Source organism: Camelus dromedarius, chromosome 6 (genome assembly GCF_036321535.1).
Source record: "Camelus dromedarius isolate mCamDro1 chromosome 6, mCamDro1.pat, whole genome shotgun sequence".
NCBI lineage: Eukaryota > Metazoa > Chordata > Mammalia > Artiodactyla > Camelidae > Camelus > Camelus dromedarius.
The window spans coordinates 1,408,238-1,424,144 of NC_087441.1; the positions used below are offsets into that span (position 1 = coordinate 1,408,238).

Here is a 15,907-nt window from a genome sequence, read left to right on the forward strand (position 1 = left end):
CCAACTGGAGCAAACGCCGATTTGTCCCACCAAGTAACAGCTGCAGGCTTCAGACAAGCGCCAGCCCCTCCCGCCTCAGAGTTCTTATCTCTGCAGTGGGGACGATGATGTCTTTGTCTCCGGCTTGTCGTAGGATGAGGGGGGCCCTCCATGCGACTCAGAGCCAGCTGTCCCTGGGACCCCCAGCCCTGCCGTCCTGCAGCAAACACCAAATTCTGTCCATGCTGCTGACCCGCTCTGTCTGGGCTTCTGGCCCACGCACGCCCCCTCCCCAGTCCTGGCTTCCCAAGCCCGCGCTCTGGGCGCACAAAGCCCTGTGCAGGAGAAGCGGGGGCTGGGAGGGGGCCCGGGCCTCCGTCCACAGGGGCGCCCTAACCAAAGTGGGAGGTGGGGGACACCGACAGTGTCTTGCTCCACCCCTTTAAATGAAGGGTCCGGAGGAGCACTGGTGTCTGGGGAAAGTAACCGAGGGCCTCAGGACGGGACGTTCACGTACCTCCCAGGCTGGTCCAGTCAGCACGGCCTTGAGTGGGGTGTGGCTCTAGGTGGTGGGTGAAGGGCCTCCCCCACCCCTGTTCTGTGGCTCTGTGCTCAGAGGGGGTGGCCTGGGGCGTCCTCGCGTCCGGGCCTCCAGCCCTGATTCCTGGCAGGAGTAACGCCGGTGCACCGCCAGTGCTCCGGGAGCAGCTCTCACAGTGAAAGGTGAGTGTCACGTGTGACAGGTGAATTGATTTATATTAAAGGCTGGAAAGGGCTGGGCCTCAGAAAAGGGGAGACGCTCCACTCTACTGCTCTCCCAGTCTGCTGACCCCAAGGGGCCCAGGCCCGTCCCCGTCCTTGTGCGGGTGTCCACACAGGGTCCTGCTGACCCCGGGCCCTGGACTCTGGGCCCCGAGCAGCCCTGCCCCGTCCGCATCCCACCAGCAGGCAATTACGCATTCCTGTGTCTCAGCGAATTCTTCCAGCTGCATCTTTGTGCCTGGGGACGCGAGGGCGAGGGACAGCCCATCCCACGTTCTCACAGTTCCCTTGTACTTCTCAGATGCCTTTCTTGTTCGGGTTAATTAATTTAATTTAATTTCTTATTCAACTAGATTGGCTAACTTTTTGACTTTGTAGCATTTTGTCCACTATGATCCATTTCTCTGAAGCAGAAACTTTTCCATTAGAACACACACAAAGCGCGCACGGCATCGAGATGCATGTTTCTTCTCTACCCCGAGTTCTTATTCTTGTGCCCCTTTGTCAGCCGCATGGATGCTGAAAAGGCAGGTGTCCCATGACTGGACAGTCAGCTCGGGACTTTGTCACACTGGCATCTGGTCCTGGTGGGCAAACCCAGAAGTGGGTCCAGACAAGGACCAGTAGCTTCACTCTCTGCGGCTCCCAGACTGGACTGATGGGGCCGGGGGAACGGGGGCAGGGCGGCTTATGGGGTGGGGCTTGGTTTTAGGATGTCACGTGAGAGGGACGTTGGAGCTCGGCCTAGGGGCATTTGTCCATCGGTCGCCAGTGTGTCCGGCTCGTTCCTGTCCCAGGGCCCAGAGGCCTAGTGTGCCCTTGGCCGCAATGTTCATGGACCTCGTCCTACTGAGCCCACTCACATGGTGCCTGTGGCTTCTGCGAGTCCCTTGGCCCCATTCCTTTCCTTGTCTGTCACTGCTGTGTCCCTGAATCTTAGCCTGATGGTTGCACCCAGAGGTGCCCTGTGGCTGTCCTGTGGGTGCCAGGTGAGCCTAGGAGCCCCAATTTCACCAGGGTGGTGGTGGTGGGGGGCGGTGGGCAGTGCTTGCTGCAGATAAAGAAGGAATCAGACTGCAGGTGCTCCCTGCAGGGCGTCACTTTGGAACCTCAGTCAAAGGTCAGTTTGAGGAAGAGCAGCGCGTGCTCAGAGAGGGCTGGGCCACGGGCCTGGGTGCGCCGGCCCTCCCACAACCTGCCCTTGACTTTGGGTTTTAACTGAGGCCAAGAGGTGGGAGCGGGTGGCCGACGCAGCCCAGCCTGCCTGCGTGGTCCGCAGAGAGCCCTCCAGCTGCCTCTGCCTTTCCTCCGGGAAGCAGGCCCGGGACCCCCGCAGGGTGACCCCTCCAGTGTCCACGGTCTCCGGGCTGGAGCTGCGAGGGGTCCTCAGCTCCCTCCCACCGCCAGGCTGAGGCACGTCCGGGCTGCCCCAGCCTCCGCACTCACCCGCGTCTCCGGGCGGCCGTCAGACCCCAGCGCGTCCCAAAATGCTGACATCTGTCGGCCCGGGACACTGGAGTTACGCTGGGCAGGTCCACAAGAATGAGCGGTCCCCTAGAGGGTCCCTGGGCCTGAGAGGTGGCAGATCTGGGCGGGACAGCCCTTGGCTTCTCGGGGCCTCGTGCCCCCTGCGGGCACAGTGAGCGAGCTAGTGGCGTCCAGCCTGCTTTTCAAGGAAGGTGAGGATGAAAGAAGCCCGGCAGGAAGCAGCGCGGCGGGCGCGGCCGTGGCGTGAGGCCTGGCTCTCCCCCCGATGCCGGGGTCCGGGCGTGCGGGGCCCCAGAGGGGGCGGCAAGTGCGCGCTGGGCGGCAGGGGCCGGCGGGAAGGCCTCTAGCCACGCAGCTCGGCCTCCGGACTCAGACCCCCTGTCCCCAGAATGTGTCGTTGTGACCCTCAGGGCCGCCTCCAAAGGGCAGGTGGGGCCCACGGAAGGGCCCACCCGCCCCTGTTGGTGCAGGAGAGGCCGGCTGCCAGTGCCCTCTGTCCCCAGGGCACGCGCACACGCACGCTCGTGTGCACGCACAGCCACGCGCACACACGCCTGCCGGGTGGGGGCACCTCCGGCAGATGCCTTTGGCGCCGTCTGTTGAGTGAGTTTCTGTGATTTTCCAGTATTTTATAACATGTGTTTTAACAGCGCTATTGAGGTATGATTTACATGCTATAAAATACACTCGCTTTAAGTGAACAGTTGAGTGTGTGTTAGCAAGTTTACGACATGCAGCCTCCACTGTCCGACTGTGGGACGTCCCACACCCTGGGCGGCGGCCTCCAGCCCGGGCAGCGCGGGCCTGCTCTCTGCGTCTCTGCGTGTTGCCTTTTCTGTGAGTTCATGGAATCTGGACCCAGACGTGTGTCCCTGCAGTGGCTCGGCCTTCTGTTACCTGTGCCCATATCAGGGCCGCGCGCCTTTGTTGCTGAGCGGCTCTCCTGCCTTGTTTTGTGAAACCTGTGCTTTCTGGAATTATGTTTCAGAGGCTTTATTTCTAGAACATTCTTGGCAGGCCCATCTGGTGACAGAGGACCAAGACTAAGTATCCAGAGTCTTCACTCCTGTGCCCCTTCCTCCCCCGCCTCAGGGCTCCTGTGTGTGTGTGTGTTGTGCGTGTGCTCGCGTGTGCGTGTGTGCACATGTGCGCGTGCTTTGCGGAGGTGCGCTGCTCCCTCGAGTCCTCCCCGTGTGCTCGGACATTCGTGGAAAGGGGCAGTTTCCTTCGTCAGCAGGAACGCCAGTGACCTTCAGTCATGGGTCCCAGGCCAGTGACTGGAGCAGCTCGGGCGCACTTGAGGGGACAGCGGGGGTCTGGTACCTGCTTTCCGGCTCTTTGGACATTTCAAAAAGTCACTCAGTGGCCAGCTGCAAGGACACGCATGTTGGATGAGAATAGTGTTGCGTCCACCCTGAAGAGAGAAGATGGCAGTGGCGTCCTGGACTCACGTGGGGCATGGAGAGCTGGGCCGATGGGGGATCGCGGGCAGGCAGAGCCAGGCAGAGACCTCCTTGTCACTCTCTGCTCTCCACGCCTTCTGACCCCCAGAGGGACAGCGGGAACCCAGTTCCCTGGGAGCTGCCCAGTGGCACCTCACACAGCCTCCTGTGTCTGTCAGATAAATGCCTCCCCAGTCCCTCCCAAGGGGGACAGCTCGGGACCCCTCCCGGCTCACCCAGTAATGGGCACACCCAGGGTGCTGGCTGGGCCTTCCAGCTCCAAAACCCCTGGAAGGGGGTTGTTCTCTGGTTCTGTGGCCAAGTGAGGACTTCGCCCTTTAACGCGCTCTTCCCAGGGGGGTCGCAGTTCACCGGCTCAGCTTACCCTCTGTGGTGGGAGATGGTCCCTGCCACCCCCGCCTTCACCTGCAGCAGGTGTTCGCAGGCCGGGCAGGAGGCAGTGGCCACGGCCCAAAGGGGCTCAGAGCAGGTCTGCACTGGGCCTTGTTTGGGGTCCAGCACTGTTGCTGCCTCTGGACGGGAGGGAGGGTGCAGTGGGGGGGGCGCTCTGCCAGGCATCCTCTGAGCTCTGTCGGCCCCTCCAGCTCCTGCAGGATCCTCGGTGGCAGCCCTGGGTCTGGGATCCGGGTAATGGGCTTTGGGCACCTGACATTCAGTCCCTGAACCAAGGAGATGAACAGGGAGGCTGCGGCCGGAGCCTGCAAAGGGTCCCTGGGCGGTTGGGTCGGCTGGAGGCAAGGCGGTGCCAGCCTGGTGTTTATTTGCGTTCCAGCCACCTGCACACGGCCCACTCTTTATGACTCTGGACCTTGTCCGGGCGCCGCCGCCGGGTTTCCCAGCCAGGAGCTCAGCCAGGCGCCCGTCCCTGGGAAGCCTACAGCTGAGTGAGTTTGGGGGTACAGCGTCCCACCTGTGGACGGATGGCAGAAGAGGGTGGTGACATGTGACACCTGTCCCTCCAGGTGGCACGCAGGCTGTTGGCTGCCCGGGCCCGGTCCCCAGTGAGTTCTCTCCCGCAGGAGGCGATGAGGGGATCCTGCTCCTGAGATCCCGCGTGCAGCCAGCGGGAGCGACCCTGGGACGGGAGATGACGGCGGAGCACAGGGATGTCCTGGTGGTGCTGCCCACATGGGAGCGGCTGCGGCTGGTCGTGCGGGTGAGCATGCCGGAGAGCGGAGGTGGGGACAGGCCATGTGTGCAGGGGTGACGGTGGGGACAGCGGGGCTGTGTGGGGACCGTGTGGGGCCAGTGTTCTCACTGCCCTTCCCTCTTTGATTGACAGCATTGTGTTAAATTTCCGCCACCACTAGCTGCCCTGAAGGTAGAGAAACTGACTCTTGCCCTGGTCACTTTTACACTGTGTGTCCCTCTTGCTCTGTAGCCGTGGCTGAGACCTGGCCCAAGCGGAACACAGCCTGGCGCCCACAGCGTCCACTGTCTGGGGCTGAGCAGCGCCCAGTTCCCAGGGTCTGCGTCCACGTGGGTTGATGTCATTCTGAGGGGCCCGTCCCTCCTGGAGCCTCCTCCTGGGACCTGACTGGGGGCGGATGTGAGGGAGGCTGCGTCCTCCACCTGGAAGAAGCACTAAAGTGGGTCAGGGAACCAGATTCAGACCCAGGAGACAGGAGTCAGTTCGTCCCCACCTTGTCTGCAGGTGACCGTGAGGTCCTGCTGGGAGGCACAGACCGAGGTCTGTTCTCCCACGAAGGTGACGATGTTAGAAGGGAGAAGTTGGGGTCCCCAGACCCCAAAGCTTCCCAGCATTCAAGCAGGCATGCAGTCCCGTGAAGCTGGGTTAAGTTCTGATGCGGCCCCTGGTCCTGCTCCCCCTGACTCTTCCATGTCCCCTTTTGGCATCTTGAATGGCTGGGCTTTCCCACGAGGTCTCAGTACCTGACTCCTTCCCTGGGGGAGGAGGGACTGAAAGAAGAGACCAGGTTGGCAGTGGCCTTGCACAGGAACTCCTGGGAGGCGCAAAGGACCTCCCGGACAGGACTTCTCGCGGGAGGAGCTGTGTGGTGAGCCGGGGCGTGGGGACAGCACCCCCGCCACTCCATAGTGGGTGTTGGGTGGGGGGTGCGTGGGGACTCAGCCACTCAGAGCCTGCACATCCGGGCCTCCTGCACCCCAGTTCTGACCCTCGGGGCACTGGGGCGTTCTGGGGCGTCAGTGCCAGCTGGGACCTTGTCATCGCTGTTGCTGGGGGACTGAGAGGAAGTGAAGTGGCTTAGGCCCTCCAGTGCCAGGCGCCCCCGTGCGCCATTGCCGTGGCTCTTCCGGGCGTTTCTGAGCCACGGTCCAGCTGCACGTGCCTCCAGCCTGTCCCCTCCTTACCACCAGGGCCCCCGCAGCCGCCCCGCACCAGCTAGCGGCCCGCATGCCGGGCGCTCTGCCGCGTCCCACGTGCCCTGCCTCCCTGACCCTCTCCACAGCGGCCAGCGAGCCCCTTCCCGTCAGTCTGATCTCACAGCTGGGAACCAGGCCCCGGGCTGGGCGAGTGCTCGGGGCCGAGTCGGGGCTCTGGGCAAGGACCGCCGGGCCCGGGCCCGGGCCCAGGCCCATCTGTGCTCCCACGGCAGGTGTCACTGTGCCGCTCCTGCAGGGGAGCCGGGGCAGCGCGGGTGGCAGGGCGCCCACTCTTCAGCCCAAGCTCTGCGCTGGAGGAGGGCCAGGGAGGGCTCGGGCCTCTCATTTGGCCCCCAAAGGGAGAGTTCCTGGTGGGTGTTGCTGACCGTGAGAACCACGCCATATTTCTGCATCTCCTTCCTGGAAACACGGGGACAAGAGGGCTCGGGCGGCTGACTTCCAAGTGGAAACACCTGTGTCCTGTGTCCAGCTGTCAGCAGGCTGCCTCTGGCTCAGTCGGGGGAAGCTGGGCTCTCCCCGTCTCTCTTTCCCTCCCGCTCTCACCTTCTCTGCCCGTCCGGGTGAGTTTAGAGGCACAGGAAAGCTCCGAGGAAGGTGGCTGGCCCCCGACGGAGTATTTTCTTTGGGGAGAACTGTGGTTTGTGAGAATGCAGCACTTAGAGGTGGGGTGGTCCCTGCAGGGCTGATCTGCTGCTGCCTCTCAGATCTGAATGCAGCTTGGCTTCTGGGAAGGTCTTGGTCCAAGTCCTGGGAGCCTCTGCTCTGCTCAGGGACACGTGTCTGTATTTGAGTCAATGCCCCCAAGCTTCAGTGTCCCCATCTGAGGACAAGATGCTGGAGCTCATTGGTGGGTTTTCCGGGAATTCCCTGCATCCTTAGAGGTGCCTCAAGCCACAGGGAAGGCACAGTAAGAGGCTGGGGGGAAGGGGGGGAGGGGGGCCTGGGGCCTTGCCCTCCTCACCATGTGAGCCTGTTTCTTCAGTGAAATTCAGGGTAAGGCTTTCCTGAAGGGCTGTGCGGCCAGAGCAGAGCTGAACTGTCTGGGTTGAGGCACGGATCTTGGCTGCCACGGGGCCCACGGAGCCGGCTCATTTTCGGGGCGTGTGCACACGGGCTAGCAGTGAGGGGGACCCCGTATGTAGCTCTACCACGTCCTCACATCCAGTCGTCCAGAAATTGCGGGCTGGGAGGACCTTTGCTGCCAGTATGCATCATGGAGGCTGAGGCGCTGTCCCTCACCCAGTTAAATGGATGCCCACAAGGCCGTCACGGAGCTCACTGCTGGGAAGTGGGACCACCGGAGATGCTGTGGGTTCGCAGAGGACAGTCGGCCTTCCCCAAACCACAGGCGCTCCGCTGGTCCCCAGGCGTATCTGTCCCTCAGCAGGAAGCCTGCCACAGGAGTCCCAAGAGACTGGGAGCAGGCCGGGGGCTGCGTGCTCAGTGCCCTGGGCCCTCGCGCTCCGCCTGCTGCGTGCGATTTTATGCAGGGACCTCAGCTGCCTGCGGTACGTGGGTCTTCGTTCAGTGACCCTGAGCTTCCCCTGGCCGGCCTCACACACACAGACACGCGGGAATTTGGAGGACAGAGGACCGCACCAGACCCACCCAGAGACACATCGGCTGCGGGATGAAGGATCCCATGTGTCCCGCAAAGCAACGGGCAGGGAAAGGGCCTGGGACGGGGACCTTCCCTGAGTCCTGATTCAAATCAGCAAAGCACAAAAAATGCTGACCATTAGGAGACAACTGGAAATTTGCACTTATGGGGTGTTTGCTATTAAGTTGTTCAGTATTTAGGCATAATGAAGTATTTTTGGATAAGGGGTAATAGATTGGATAATAGATTGCATTGAGCCAGGCGGCAGCCATTCCCTGTGTGTGCACAGAGGACAGACACCTGCTCCCAAGCCTGGGGGCGGCATGGGAACCAGGAGAAGGGAGAAGGTGATGAGGTTGGGGGCTCAGCCTGGGGCCTGAAGCCCGGCAGGGGTACTTGTGGGCAGAGGGGGTGCTTGGAGGGGACATGGGCCTCCCCATGCACAACACACCCCTCCAGGTGTGTCCAGGCCCCAGCCCCACTTTCAGGGTTGCCTGGCTTAGGGTGAGGAAAGGGACGCGAGGTCGGGGCCACAGAGCATCCGCCACCCCCATCCTTGGATGCCCCGAGTGCACAGTCTAGGGGCAGAGGGAGCAGGCTCCTGCCCCAGGGTCAAGCACGGCCTCCAGGCCCCCACACCCTCTCACACACCATTCTCTCACGGGCAGCCCGCTGAGCTGGGGGGACGTCATGCTGTCAGCTGGGGAGGTCATCAGGGACCCCAGCGCTGCCTCCGCTGGGTGGGAAGCAGCCCGAGCTGGCCCCCCAGCGCACCAGCCGCGCTCGGTGGTCTCCCGCTCTGAGGACCGCCCGCCGCTGCTGGGGGCCGCCCCAGCCGGCGCCCTGAGCGCCGACCCCCTTTCCTTTTGCAGTTGCAGGCCACCGGGCGCGAGCTCTTCCAGCAGGTGTGTGACAAGACCAGCATCAGAGAGACCCACTTCTTTGGCCTCAGCGTGGTCAGAAGTAAGCAAGCTCAGCCCGGACGACCCCAGGCCCTGGCCTCCTCCCTGGGCAGGAGTGGGTGGTCTCGGGGAGAGTCCAAAGGAGACCCTGGGCCTCGGCCTGGTGCCCCTCGGTGCCCACGTGTTCCAGCGGGCACTCCGGCCGTCTGGGCGACTCCTCCTCACTGCATCTGAGCACACACGTGCACACACGCTCACTCACACATACGCACAGTTGTATACTCACACGCACTCACACACTCATTCACACACTCAAGTATTCACGCACAAAACATGAACATTTACACACTCACACACACACATCACGCGCTCGTGTGCATGCACTCACACACTCCCACAATCACTGGCACACTCATGCACTCACACACAGTCCCATGCACACACTTACACACATCCTGGCCCTCACACACGCACACACTTGCACACTCACACAGTCCCCTCAGGAGAACAAGGGTGGGCAGACTGTCGTTCACGCTGGTTCTTTCTGGAGAGAGCAGGGAGCTGGCACCCTGGGCTGGGTCTGCTGGTCCACAGGGGTCCATTGCAGAGCCACGGGCCTGACAGGGCCGCCAGTGTGTCTGATGTGCGCAAACCCCTGAGTGGCTTTGCTGGCAGCCCGGTGTGGGCAGCCTGCCTTGTCTTCCCGTCCTGGGCTCCCTCTGTGGCCCCCACTGCAGGCCTCTGCAGACCCTAGGATGGGGGGATGAGGGCAGGGACAGAGCAGGTGGCCCAGGGGCTGCGTGTGTGAGAGACTCAGTGGGCGGGGGACAAGCTCGCCAGTGTCCAGGTCGGGGCACGAGTGAGGGATGGGAACACGGGGCACTGAAGACCGGGCCCCTCCCATAGCGGCTTGTCCTGCAGATTTTTAAGTCTTTCTCCAAGAGAGTCAGCTGTGCAATGCATTGCACAGTGGCCCTTGTGCAATGTCCCGGCTCTTTTCCCCATGTCGGTTCCCTCAAGTGGCCAGCAGAGGAGGGTCTGTGGTCGGGCCGCCTGACCCGTCAGGGCCCCGGGCACAGAGATGAGGGGCAGGGCTTGTCCCTGGGGTGTTTCCCATCCTCGCCGGGCTCTCCTTGGAGCCCGAGGTTCCATCTCAGGGTGACCGAGTCCCTTGAGAGGGGAAAGCAAGCTGGGCCGCGAGGAAGGACCAGGCGGGTTAGGGTTGGGAAGGTGGAGTCCTGATGGGAATTCCTGCATTTAGACTCAGCCAGGCTCCCCCGGGGTGGACTTGGGGCGTTCTGTGTCAGACGCCCAGGCTGGCCCCAGGGGAGGGGATGGAGCGCAGGACAACCCCCTTTTCTGCTGTTTTTCTCGGTTGTGCTGCCAAATTTTTGTATTAGCGGACTCTCCCCACTGTGCAGGGAGAGCTGAGTTATGGGTAGCTTTGCCCCAGTTTGATTCTTTTTTGTCTAGAACCACCCTCTCAGCCATTGGATGCCGGGCTCCGTGTCCGGGTCCTCACAGACGACAAGTCAGGAAAAGAGTGTTTCTCAGATGCTTGATTTATTTGGGGAGAAGGAAGTGTGTCAGTGTCACACATCTGTCATCTCGTTCTAGACGTATTTCTGCCTCATGGAACCAAAGTTGTCATCACAGAAAGGCACGAACAGCAGGGTGTGTGTGCTTGAGGGGGTGTCTGTGCTGAAATCGAGAGAGAGAGAGAAAGAGAGATAGAGTCTCTCACAATGTGACGGCCATGGGGCAGCCATCACAAACACAGTCACTTTCTAAGGTCCTGGGGTTGAGGCTCCAACATGTGAATCTGGGGGAACAGTTCAGGCCACAGCAGGAGCAACGTTCTGTCCTGGTGAGAATGGGGAGACACAGCGAACCTCCCTCCTGCCTCGCTGCCTGTCAGGACCCGGGGAGTACTGGTGACCTGGAGATACCTCCTGAGGCCGGGGCTGCTGGGTGGCGTGGGCAGCCCTGTCCCTCGTCCCCCCTGCACGGCCAGCACTAGCGGGACCCCAGCCCTGCCCTGTCTGTACCTGCTGTCGAGGGCCTGCGGGTCGCCTGGTTCCCAGAGTAACTGGAGGGATGGCTTTGGCTTCAGGCTCCTCACTAGGACAATCTCATTTTTTTCCAGCTTGGAAAGAAAACACATGGTCATAATATTCCAAAAACACAGAGCACAGAATTTAGAAAGAAGCATGTCCAGTGACCCCCTCCCGTGTGGCTCGTTCACCTGATTGTTGACTTGAAGTCGCCGTATTTGGTTCCAGGTTTAAGGCACTTCTGTCTTCAAAGGACTCGTTCCACAGCTGGGAGAGGGACCGCTGGTTGAGGGGAGACCCCTGGACGTGTCTTGCCGCGCTGCCCCCGCCCTCTGAGGCTGTGTCTGCAGCGTGTAGCAGCCTCGGTCCCAGTTCAGCGTCTCGGTCCAACATCTAGGTCTCCGTAGCCAATATCCCTACACTCTGGGAACCGTCTGGGAAGCCAGAGGCATTTGGCACCTGGACGCCGTCCCCCGGCACGCTGGTAGACTGCCGCCCCCAGGACGCCGCCTTGCGTGAGCCCCTCCCGGCTCTGCTGAAGGCCCTGCTTCTCTTTTCAGACGGCGAGTACGTCTTTGTGGACTTGGAGCAGAAGCTCAGCAAGTACTTCTCCAAGGACTGGAAGAGAGAGATGCACAGAGTAAGTGCAAATGCCGATGGGGGGCGGGGGGAACCACTGCCCCGAGTCCAGTGCGGAGCCCGCTGGGGGCAGGGGACGCTCTTGAACGTTTTGGGCCACATTCACTCGGCTTTTCCTTTGAACAAAGTGACGTGAAGCCACGAGCTGCCCGGCAAGCAGTACAGACCTGAGCTTAAGGCTCGGGCTGGGTCTGCGGGGCGGAGGTGGCAGCCTGCCCTCCCCCGAGGCCTCAGGGCGGCCGTCTCCCCACACCCCCTCCCAGGAAGGCGGCAGGGCCGACGCCCCCTTCGTGGCCTTCCTCAGGGTGCAGTACTACGTGGAGGACGGAAGGGTCATCAGGTAACCGTGGGCTGGTTCTGACCCAAGCAGGTTCCCGGGCGAGGACAACCTGCAGGGATGTGGTGTCGCAGGTGCTCGGCCGGGTGGGGACAGTCGTTCTTTTTCATTAAAAAACATAAAGAGACCGTGGTAGAAAGACAGGACTTTTTCCAACATGGGTGTTTTTGTTTTCCAGGGCGGGGCTTCCCTGGGCATGAGCTGGGAGGGCCTCAGGGTCTCTGTCCTCCTCCTGGCTGGGGTTTTCTTGCTCTCGCTGCACGGCGGCTGCCGTCCCACCTAGGGGGGACAGGTGACCTGGGCGGGCACACCTGACGGGCTTCCATCTGAGTTCCGGAGGCTGCTTTCTCGAGGGAGCCGCACCAGAGTGTGCAGGACAAACAGACTCCCCAGACAACCCAGGAACTGAGTCCCTCCCAGACGAGGGGCTGGTGAGCAGGCCCTGTCCCAGGATCCCTGAGCAGGTGCAGTAGGCCGGGGCCCCACCGAGCCTTCCCGGGCAGAGAGATGGGCAAGAAGGGGCATGTGCGATGGTGTGGACAGTTCTGGAAAAGTCACGGAGGGGAGAGCATGGAGGGCAGGTTGGAGTGAGGGAGTGGCCACCCTGTGCTATGGGCCCGTCACGGCCATTGGTGTTGGAAGGTCCGGGCCTGCTCCCCCCGGAGCCCTGCTCCCTGTGCGTGTTAGAAAATTAGAAAAAAAGGGACCTGCCTTCTGGGCCCGTGCTCCTGTAAACTAGGCCTGCCATGTCCTGGGGGTCCCAGGAGCCCTGCCGACCGAGTGGGCTCCCCTGACTTCTCAGCAGCAGGGGCGGCCCCCAGTCCACCTGCGCCACCATCGCGATGGGCCCGAGGGCAGTGGGGCCGTGGCCGGGGGCGGGGGGGACACAGGGAGGCCGGGAGCCCGGGGCCAGCCTGGCTGGGCAGGGGGGCCGCCAGCTGTCGGGGGACGGCCCCTCCCGAGCCCACCTGGGTCCTCCAGGGACAAGGCGGCCCGGCACCTGTACTACTGCCACCTGAAGGAGCGGGTGCTGCGGTCCCAGTGCGCCCACCGGGAGGAGGCCTACTTCCTGCTGGCGGCCCTCGGGCTGCAGGCCGACCTGGGCAACCACCGCGAGCCGGTGCACCGCGGGCCGTACTTCCAGCCCCAGGCCTACTTCCCGCAGTGGGTGAGCACCTGCCGCTCCGCCCGGTGGGGGCCCTTCTCTCCATCCTGGTGCCCCGCCCAGGGCAGTGTCCCTGGGGCCTAGGGGAGGGCCGGGGAAGGGGGGCCGGCGCCCGACGGCCTGCGGCCCCTCCTCAGATCATCACCAAGAGGGGCAGCGCCTACATCCTCAGGCACGCGCCCACCCTGCACCGGGAGCAGCGGGGCCTGAGCCCCAAGGAGGCCGAGCTGCGCTTCATCAGGGAGGCCTGCCGGCTGGAGGACGTGCCCGTCCACTTCTTCAGGCTGTACAAGGTTAAGCCTGCGGGGAGGCCAGGAGGACGGCGGCAGTTCAGGCCGAGGGCACGCCTCCCCAACGAGCAGGGCCCCAGGGTGGCCAGGACCCCAACCCCCGACAGGAGGGACAGTGTCCCCACAGCCGTCCTGGGACCAGGACGCCCACCCAGCATTAGAGGGAAAATGGGAAGTGGCCTGGAGACCCCGCCTCAGCCCGGGTCATGGTGGACCTCAGGCACCCCAGATCCACCAGGGAGGGTCCGCAAGGAGCCTGACACCCCAGGTCCAGGCTCTAGACCGCTCTGCTGTCCATGTCCTCTCAGGATAAAAAGGAAGACCGGCCCACCGTTGTTCTCGGACTGACCCTCAAAGGAGTGCAGGTCTATCAGGTGACCCGCCAGGGCCCCGTCGCCATTCCCCTTCCCCCTCCTCCTCCTCCCCCTGCGTGCCCCCCTTGTCCCCTCCCCTCCCCCAGAGGGCTGACCCTGAGGACACGGCCGCTTCTGCTGTCCCACAGGAGGTACACCACGCTCCACAGCTGCTCTACGACTTCCCCTGGTCCCGTGTTGGGAAGCTGGCGTTTCTGGTGCGTGTCTGATGGGGTTGAGGGGGGGGGGTCTCAGCCCCCAGGAGCCCAGGAGAGCCTTCTCCTCCAGGGCACTGACCGGCAGGTCATCACCCACGAGGTGCAGGCAAGCCTGGGGGCGTCCGGGCGGGGAGCCGGTCCTGCCTCTGGAGCTGCCCCTCAGGGGGCTTGGCTTGTTTAGAACACGTGTCTCCTGCTGTCACGTGGTTTTCCTGTAACGTGAAGTCCCTCTCTTCTCTGTCCAGGGGAAGAAGTTCGAGATCTGGCCGGATGGGCTGCCGCCGGCCCGGAAGCTGGTGTACCACACGGGCTGCGCCTGGCGCTCCAGCCACCTGCTGCGCCTGCTCCGCGACAGCCACCAGCTGCACCGCGCCCTGCAGCCCGCGTTACGGCGGCTGCGGCAGCTGGAGGAGGTGCAAGGTGGGCACCAGGCCAGGCCCCTGACCCGCCCCCTCCATCTGGGGTCTGGGCCACAGGCTCTGGGCACAGCAGCTGGGGTTGCACCGTGTTTTCCCATCGTGGGATTGGCAGGGGGTGGTGGTGACCCCACCTCCCCCAGCTCTCCTGGAGCCCGATTCTAAACATGGGGGGCCAGGGTACTGGGGGTTCTGGGGAAGAATTCTCCAGGTGTGGAGAGGAGGGCCTGGGCTAGGGCTGCAGTAACCCCCGGCGGTTCTGGGAAGCCCCGGCTGTGCGCGCATACTGTGCATGTGCGTGCACGCCTGCTCGTGTCCGGGGCTGCTTGGGGTCCCTCAGATGGAGGTGGCGTGAGCCCCAGAGCGGTGGGTGCAGGAGCCTGCATGAGGAGGTTACTGGCTCAAGTGACAGATTCCACCCTGGGGCCCAGGCGATAGCTGACCTCTGGACCACACTGCCCTCCCCTCCCACCTCATCTCCGGGAGCTTGGTGCCAGCTCCGCACATGGTGGTTGGCTGGACCCCGGGGCCACCCTTGGCCATTGGCGGCTCCAGGAACGTGGCTGCACCTTCCTCCACCTCCAGCACCTGTTCTCACGCCCTTGCTGCCCCTCCTTTCCCGGCACAGAAAAGAAGTGCTACCGGGAGTCCTACGTCAGCGACGAGCTGGAGCTGGGCCTGGACCTGGGCCTGGCCGGCAGGGCTGCCCCCGGCACCCCCGGCTCCCCCGGCTCCCCCGGCTGCGGGGACAGAGCGGGTGGTAGCCAGCATCCACCCCATCAGCTCCCCCTCCTCTCAGCCGACAGCCACTGCAGCTCCCACTCATCGGGCATCGAGGTGGACCCCCAGCCGGGGGGGCCCATGGGGCCGGGGGAGATGTCAGTGGATGAGCCCATCAGGGCCCCGGCGCCCTGCGGGGAGGGGCCATCCTGCAGTTCCCGTGCCAGCCAGAGCCGCCGTGGCACAGTTGGTGGCGGCAGAGGTGGGCCTGAAGGGGACACTCAGGACCCAGGAGACGGTGAGCGTGCTGATTGGCCAGCCCCGGGTGGGCCATCACTCAGAGGGAGAGAGGCCAGGGTGCATATGGCCTTGATTTCTGGGTACCTTGTCACACAGGGGTTCCCTCCACCATGGGGCAGCCACGGGCCTGGTGGCAGAGACAGGACAGGGCCATCCCTACCAGACGTGGTGGGTGGCAGTCCTTCTGCCCTCCTGCAGCTTGTCACTCGTCGGGAGCCTGGGCTGACCAGTGTCCCTCGTTAACACTCCCACCAACGGAAAGCCTTCAACCTCATTTCTCTCTCGTTACTTGCAAGGGGTCAGTAGAAGTCGCGTGACAGAAGGCACTTCTCAGAGTTCGAGGCTCACGTGCCCTTCTGATTTAGTGCAAGCTCCTTGTCCTCAGGGGAGCTTCTGAAGTGGTTTCCTTGTCACCCCAGGAAGGTCACAGGGGCTGCTGTTCCCTGAGCACCTGTAGCACCTTTGAGCATGGACGCAACGGGTGATTCTGGGGACCAGCCTTGAGGCCTGGTCACCCAGGGCCACCCAAGGTCACACAGTGTCAGGCAGTTCTGTCAGTCTGCTGTGTCCGCCTGTAGAGTCCGAATGTCTGGCCCACTGGTAAAGGATGGGTGGGCCTCCTGCATGGAGGTTTTGTCCAAGTGCGTGGTCTGCAGTCCAGCACGAGCAGTGATAGTGATGCAGTGTTTGCCCAGGAAGTGCCCGTGTCGCTGAGACGTCAGGGCGTTTGGACAGCCAAAGCAGGACAGGCCCCTGTGAGCGGGTGGTCGGGGGTCGGTGCCTGGGTCTCCACAGGGCAGCACTGCGGGACCAGCGTCCAACAGGGACCCTGCAGGGAGGAGACCGCCTGAGCC

General features: G+C 63.1%; 1 protein-coding gene and 1 long non-coding RNA gene across 5 annotated transcripts in view; one reads left to right on the forward strand and one right to left on the reverse strand.

Annotated features, from left to right (window-relative positions):
- FRMD1 (FERM domain containing 1) overlaps positions 1–15,907 on the forward strand; it is a 36,140-nt gene that overhangs the window by 11,171 nt on the left and 9,062 nt on the right. For all 4 annotated transcript variants that reach the window (XR_010381172.1, XR_010381174.1, XR_010381173.1 and 1 more), the window contains exons 2-12: positions 4,465–4,576; positions 4,712–4,848; positions 8,532–8,622; positions 11,176–11,255; positions 11,518–11,594; positions 12,573–12,759; positions 12,894–13,049; positions 13,355–13,420; positions 13,549–13,617; positions 13,863–14,037; positions 14,662–15,051. Coding sequence is in view for 1 of the 4 variants with exons in the window: in XM_031456721.2 (XP_031312581.2) it covers positions 4,489–4,576; positions 4,712–4,848; positions 8,532–8,622; positions 11,176–11,255; positions 11,518–11,594; positions 12,573–12,759; positions 12,894–13,049; positions 13,355–13,420; positions 13,549–13,617; positions 13,863–14,037; positions 14,662–15,051 (1,516 nt within the window). In the remaining 3 variants the exon portion in view is untranslated. The remainder of the gene's footprint in view (positions 1–4,464; positions 4,577–4,711; positions 4,849–8,531; positions 8,623–11,175; positions 11,256–11,517; positions 11,595–12,572; positions 12,760–12,893; positions 13,050–13,354; positions 13,421–13,548; positions 13,618–13,862; positions 14,038–14,661; positions 15,052–15,907) is intronic.
- LOC135321463 (uncharacterized) lies at positions 10,119–13,654 on the reverse strand. The gene is made up of 4 exons (XR_010381175.1): positions 13,516–13,654; positions 10,807–11,233; positions 10,610–10,707; positions 10,119–10,262 (listed from the first exon to the last, which is right to left on the reverse strand). It is a non-coding gene; the product is annotated as an uncharacterized LOC135321463 (long non-coding RNA).